A 6928-nucleotide genomic window follows, 5' to 3' on the forward strand; every position below is an offset into this window, starting at 1 on the left:
ACATTATCATAATATACTTTATCATAACATTATCATAAAATATTATCATAATATTATCATGACGTACATTATAGGGGTGTGCATCGGTCGGTTCGGTTCGGTTCGGTTTACGATTTGTCAAAACCGAAATAACCGAAGTTTAAACTATGGTTAAACCGAATTGTAGTTTTTTTATTGAAAACCGAAATTTATTTTAACCGAAATTATTAGTCGGTTCGGTTCGGTTTCGGTTTTTAACTTCGGTTTGTAACCTCTTAATTAGACCCTGAAATATTTCAATTGAACTTCACAAATTAAAAGTCCAAAACCTGTTTAAATAAGCATACACCAACACATGAGAACTTTAATACATATTTTCCTGAATATACATCATAATAATAGATGTTGAAAACCTGTTTAACTAAAATCCATATATTAACATATTAAAAATCCATACATACAGTAAATAATTCATCTTAATCTATCAAATAATGATAAAGTATGAAACACATATAGAGAGGTGGATGCATATGCATCAAAAAAATGCTCCAAGCACAAGGAATGGCCACTTTCCAAATTCACAGGCAACTCAAAATCAGGTGAACCACAAGAGTAACTGAAGACATCAATGTTGTGGGTGGAATCTGAAGCTGGGACATTCAACAAATTATGTAATGAGTCCAGAATTTTGAATCTGCAATATACAAGAATGCATAAAAATTAGACCTTAACAAAATAAACATGTTCATGCCAATGGTAATACTAATGCCATAAAGAATGATGATAAAAGAAAAACCCAAACAATAAGCTAAATCAGAAACAAAGATAAAACATAAATTATCACCTCCATTCATTATATTAATACATAGATCCATATGCACCAGAAACAGAATTAATGATCAAGATAGAAGCCTGACAAGAGGAGATAATTCAGTTAAAAAATGAATCATTTTTATAGTTGAGCACAATTATTAAAACATAAATTTTTAGAAAATTATTATCTACCTCAATTATATTCATCAAATAGGTTTTCATATGAGTAGTTGAGGTATTACCTTATAACAATATTTCCATGCCTAGATGTGAGTAGATGCGCCAACTCAAGATGGATTCAAACCATCAAATTTTTTAAATTCAGGCCATCAAAACCCAAAATGTATCACACTTGCTACCTGAACTTGAAAAAATGGACCAGATGTTCAGAAAATTATAATCTACTTCAAGCATATTATTATTAATATCACATACCTTGTCCATATGAGTAGTTGAGTTATCAGCGGTAAACATTGTTTTGACGTTAATAGATGCACTTCATTAAAAGCTGAATTAAGACTATCAAAGTCTCTTGAATTCAGACCATCAAAACCAAAAAATTATCATGCTTGTTGCCTAAACTTGGAAAATTTGACCATTTCACAATTTCTCCCAAAAAAAACACCATCTCTTTGCCCAAAAAACAAAATACAGCATCAAAAGATGCTGTCCATGCTGCATTTTCAGCCAGCAAGAGGCCCATGATTCGGCAACTCTGAAAAAAAAAACATATTATAATCAAGAAGAAAAAGAAAACCAATGATAATAAAGAAATAAAAAGTAGGACAAAAACAAATATACAACCTTGCTCAAACAACTCAAGCTCATCAATTGATTCTTCAACTATCAAAGGAAGGTTCGATGCTCTAAGCCAATCTTGCGCACATATTAATGCTTCTGCCAATCTAGGAGTTAAGGAACTTCTAAAGCAGTCCAGTACCCTACCACCGGTACTAAAAGCTGATTCGGAGGCGACGGTAGATATGGGAATAGCAAGAATATCACGAGCCATTTTGGATAGGATCGGAAAACGCTCTGAGTTGAGCTTCCACCACTTCAATACATCAAAATTATCATCATCCTCAATGAGGGACTCACTAAGATAAATTTCCAGCTCACTCTTCTTGTTAGCTAGGGTGCCTTTTTCCTTTCTATGCTTTTTAAATCTAGCTTTCGTAAGTGATTCAGGCTTTTTAACACCACAAACTCGAGCTGATATTGTAGAAGGGACTCCCTCGCGTAGGTTCAAATTCGATTGAGAACACACATTGCTTCCATCAACAACAGTTTCATACATAGACTTGTACTCATCAAATAAAAGAGCAAGCTCACACTTAACAGATTGAAACAGATTTGAACCTTTTTCATCACCAAACATTGATGTTAGTGAATACTCCATTCCATCTAGCTTAGCAGAAGGGTCAAACACATATGCAATAAAAATCAGTTTATTCATTTTATCGGGGTCACCCCAATACTTGTCAAATTTGCTCTTCATCTTCTGACCCATATTCTTAACATCAATATCTTCACTGTCCATCATATCAATTAATACCATATGCAGATCACTAATATCTTGAAAATGCATGTTGGAAGTTACATATAAGGATCCAGAAATGCGTATAGTCACCGCTAGGGGTGTAAATGAACCGAGCCGAGCCGAGCTTTGGAGTGTTCATGTTCGGCTCGTTTAGCGAACAAGGTGTTCATGTTCGGTTCATGTTCAATCGAGCTCTGAACAGAGTGTTCATGTTCGGTTCGTTTAAATTTTATAGTGTTCATGTTCGGTTCGTGTTCAGCTCGTGTTCGTTCATTTAGCCGCTAAACGAACAAGTTCGCGAACGAGCTCACGAACGAGCTCGATAAGTACTAAACGAGCTCGTTCACGAACAAGCTCGCGAACGAACTTAATAAGTACTAAACGAGTTCGTTTGTGAGCCCGCTCGTTTAGCGGATAAACGAACGAACACAGACTTTTAAACGAACAAACACGAATATGAGCTGAATAAATTAAAAACAATCAATCGAACTCGTTCACGAATATGAACTGAATAAATTAGAAATATAATTATACAAATTAATCTAAATATGAATTAGTTCGCGAACACCTAATCGAGTTTCTAAACGAGCTTGTTCGTGAACTATATACGAGCTCGTTCACGCACTTGTTTATGAACTCTTAATCGAGCTCGTTCACGAGCTTGTTCATGAACTCTTATTCGAGCTGTTCGCGAACATAAACGAGCCGAACACCACTATGTTCATGTTCGGCTCGTTTATATTAACGAACATAAAATCAAGTTCGAGCTCGGTTCGTTTAAAATACGAACGAATATGAACCGAGCTCTTATCGAGCCAAACACCGAGCTGCTCGCGAACGGCTCGGTTCATTTACACCCCTAGTCACCGCATAAAAATGAGATAAACATTCAGAAAATTTTCTAATCATTTCCCAATCAAGAGAGTTGGGTAAATTGTTTTGCATATCTGTCCTAAATGACGACTCCTCCTCATCATATTTTTCAAATGCCTTTTCATACAAGGAAGCAGTTTCAAGCATCAGAAATGTAGAGTTCCATCGGGTAGGAACATCAAGGGAAAGACATTTTTTTGTTTCTATTTCAACAAATGTGGCAAGGTCTTTAAATTTTTTAAGCCTTGCGGGGCTGTTTCTGATGTACCTAACACAATCCCTTACTTTTTTGATAGAGACATGCATATCTTTCAATCCGTCATTAACAACCAAGTTTAAAATATGCGCTATGCATCTCATATGCAAATATCGACCTTTAGACACAGATGTTCCCCATGAAATTAATTTTTTCTTGAAAGTTGAAACTGCCACATCATTGCTCGAAGCATTATCCATTGTAATTGTGAAAATACTTTTAAGTCCCCACTCTAGTAAGCAATTCTCTAATGACTTAGCGATGTACTCACCCCGATGTCCAGTAACTGGAATAAATGATAAAATTCTTTTATGCAATTTCCACTCATCATCTAACCGATGGCAGGTAAGACACATATAGTTAATTCGTTGAATGCTTGTCCAACTATCAGAAGTTATACTTACCCTTTGACTGTGATTTTTTAATAAGGCTTTAAGTTTCAACTTTTCATCAAGGTATAGCTGAAAGCAATCCCTAGTTACAGTCCATCTAGATGGGATTTTAAACCTAGGGCAGGCAATATCCATCAACTTTTTGAACCCAATTCCCTCAACAAACCTAATTGGTAATTCATCAACAATTATCATAAAGGCTACAGCATTCCTGATTAATTCTTGAGAAAATTTCCAAGCTCCTAATTTTCCAATCCCCTCATCCTCACCAACATCAGGGACATTCATTGTAGTCTGCAAAGTAAGTAAAGCTTGTCTGGTATCTCTACTCTGTGGATTCTTAAGGCAAGCTAGCATATGAGCTCTAAGTGTAGATGTGCCATTTAACTTAGTGGATGATTGGTAAATTTTAGCACAATATAAACACTTAGCGCTGATTACCTTCCCGTCGTCGTCGGTTATACGCTTAAAATGATCCCAGACGATCGATCTACTAACAATTTGCTTCCTTTTTTTACCTTGCAATATTTTTGCATTTTCAGTTCCAGTATCAGCTTGAACAGGCTGAGCAGAGCCCTCAACACCATCATTCTCCAATTGATCAGCATTGTTTTTCTCAGAGTTGGACATCTACAAAGAATGAAAAAATTTAAGTCAGTTAAAACAAGTTACTCTTTAAAAATGATAAAACTATAAAATATATAATGAAAAAAAACTCAAGCTTAATAAAATTGGTAACTACAAAATTAAGAAAGTGATAAGATAACTGCAAACAAAACATAATATTGTTCATTTAATAAATATTATAAAGATAATAAAAATTGAAAAGAAAAATTAAATAATATAAGTTTAAAAGGGAGTTGAAGACGATTACTTGAAAAACCCCCCAGATAATTTCAAAATTATTTCATTTGTCATAAAGTAAATAATTTTAATTTTTCTTTCCAAAGAAACCATTTCCAAAAAAGAAAAAAGAAAAAAGAGATGAAATCAAGTTAGACTAAACCTAAAAGTAATTGATTTATCAAAACATCTAATTTACTATCATTTATACAAAAATGATTTAAATAAAAAAATATATTATCTGTATTATACCTCTAATGTTTTTCTTCCACCAGATTTCACATAACAAATTTGAATCAGAAAATGAAACTTGTCTACTTCTTCAAAAAAGAAAATTTGATCTTTGAAAAACAATTAGAGAGATAAGGATCAGATATAATAAACAGAAGATATTAAGAAGCCATGAAGTGAGGCAAAAGGAGTGGCGGTGAGTTCTTTTTTGAAAGAGTAAGAAAAAGAATTAGGTTTAGGGTTAGATAAGAAATGATTTTATAGTCTAATAAAACGGTATCGTATGAAATAGAAAAATTCTATTTTTGTAAACCTTTCTTTATATCTGCTACATTCTAATTATAGATATGAAAACTGCATCGTTTTAAAATTTCGGTTTTTCGGTTTTTTCGGTTTTTAAAACATAAAAACCGAACCGATAACCGATGACCGAAATTTTTAACAACTCACAACCAAACCAAACCGTTCCTATTAAAAAACCGAACCAAACTTTATATTCGGTTCGGTTCGGTTAAACGGTTCGGTTTGGTTCGGTTTTTGCACAGCCCTAGTACATTATCATAACTATATCTTAACTTTTTATCATAAACTTATCATCATACTATTAGCATAACATTATCACAATATACTTTATCATAACAATATCAAAAATTATTATCATAACATTATCATGACGTACTTTATCATAACTATATCATAATCTTATCATATTATTATCATAACCACGTAATATTATGGTATTGATATGATAACGTTATGACACAGTTATGCTAACGTTAATGATACTGAAATGATAATCAAGCACTTTTCTTGACAGAAAATCATTTTTCTCTGCAGTGTTATGATAATGATATGATAACGTCATAGTGATAACAATATGATAATCAAGCGCTGTTTTCTGCAGAAAATCGTTTTTTCTGCAGAAAATCATTTTTTCATCATAAAATCGTTTTTAATGCAGATTTTCAGATCATAAACTAAAAAAATTAAGAACAATTATTTTAGATATGAGAGTTAAAATAAATCGTAATAATCACCACGAGTTTAAAAAAATCGCTAAAATGTGGAAGAACGGCGGAGTGAAGACGAAACGAAGGCGGAGCGAAGGCGGAGCAACAACGGAGGAATGGCGGATCGGCGAAGACGGAGCAATGACGTGATAAAGAAGAAAAAAAATAAAGGAAGAAGAAGAAAAAATTGAAAAAGAAGAAAAAATGGAGGAGGAGAAGAAGAAGAGAGAGAGAGAGAAAAATCTGAGAAAAAAGAAAGATATACATGTGAGAGTAAAAATAAAATACTAAGAGTAAAAAAATAATAAGAAATAAGTATTATTATAATAAAAAAAGATTTTAGAGTAAAAAAAATAAAAGTGCTAAAAATGTGAGGTATTTTTTCTATCTTTTCCTTGTTGAGGTATAATTTACTACTCCCTCCGTCCCAATAGAGTTGTCCACTTTGCCTTTATCACACAGTTTAAGAAAAGCAATTATTGTTTATGGATTTTGTAAAATTTTCTTTACTTTCCTTATCATATCCCTATTTAATATAGGACCCACTTGCAATTTACTCATTAGTTTATTTTAAATAGGGGTAATATAGAAAAACTAAGTGTAAAAGTTAGTTACTTTTTGAAAGTGGACAAGAGTTTTGGGACAAAAAAATTTCTCAAAGTGGACAACTCTATTGGGACGGAGGGAGTATTATTTTAGAAAATAGAGTGTTTTTCCTAATTTTCTCTTTTACAATCCATTTTGGGCCGCATAAGCTGCATGTACAAGTTAAAGTCCAATATCATTCCAATATCAGTCCAAAATCAGATACTTAATGCAATTATATATATCAATACTCATTTAACCAGTAGATCATGAGTAAATAATAATTTAAGATAAAATCTACGTCAAAGTTTTTGTATTTTGTATTTTTTTTATTTTATCCCTAAATATATTTTTAAGTATTTCTTATATTTTCGAATACTGCTTTATAACGTATTTTCTCTAATAA

General features: G+C 32.6%; 1 protein-coding gene across 1 annotated transcript; it reads right to left on the reverse strand.

Annotated features, from left to right (window-relative positions):
- Positions 1-293: 293 nt before the first annotated feature.
- Positions 294-6722, reverse strand: LOC126664443 (zinc finger BED domain-containing protein RICESLEEPER 2-like). Its single transcript, XM_050356838.1, has 8 exons — positions 6671-6722; positions 4949-5037; positions 3220-4483; positions 1586-2367; positions 1337-1507; positions 845-891; positions 490-673; positions 294-308 (listed from the first exon to the last, which is right to left on the reverse strand). The coding sequence occupies exons 1-8, from the start codon at positions 6720-6722 to the stop codon at positions 294-296; spliced, it is 2604 nt and encodes an 867-aa protein (XP_050212795.1).
- Positions 6723-6928: the final 206 nt, after the last annotated feature.

This window comes from Mercurialis annua, linkage group LG1-X (assembly GCF_937616625.2).
Source record: "Mercurialis annua linkage group LG1-X, ddMerAnnu1.2, whole genome shotgun sequence".
NCBI lineage: Eukaryota > Viridiplantae > Streptophyta > Magnoliopsida > Malpighiales > Euphorbiaceae > Mercurialis > Mercurialis annua.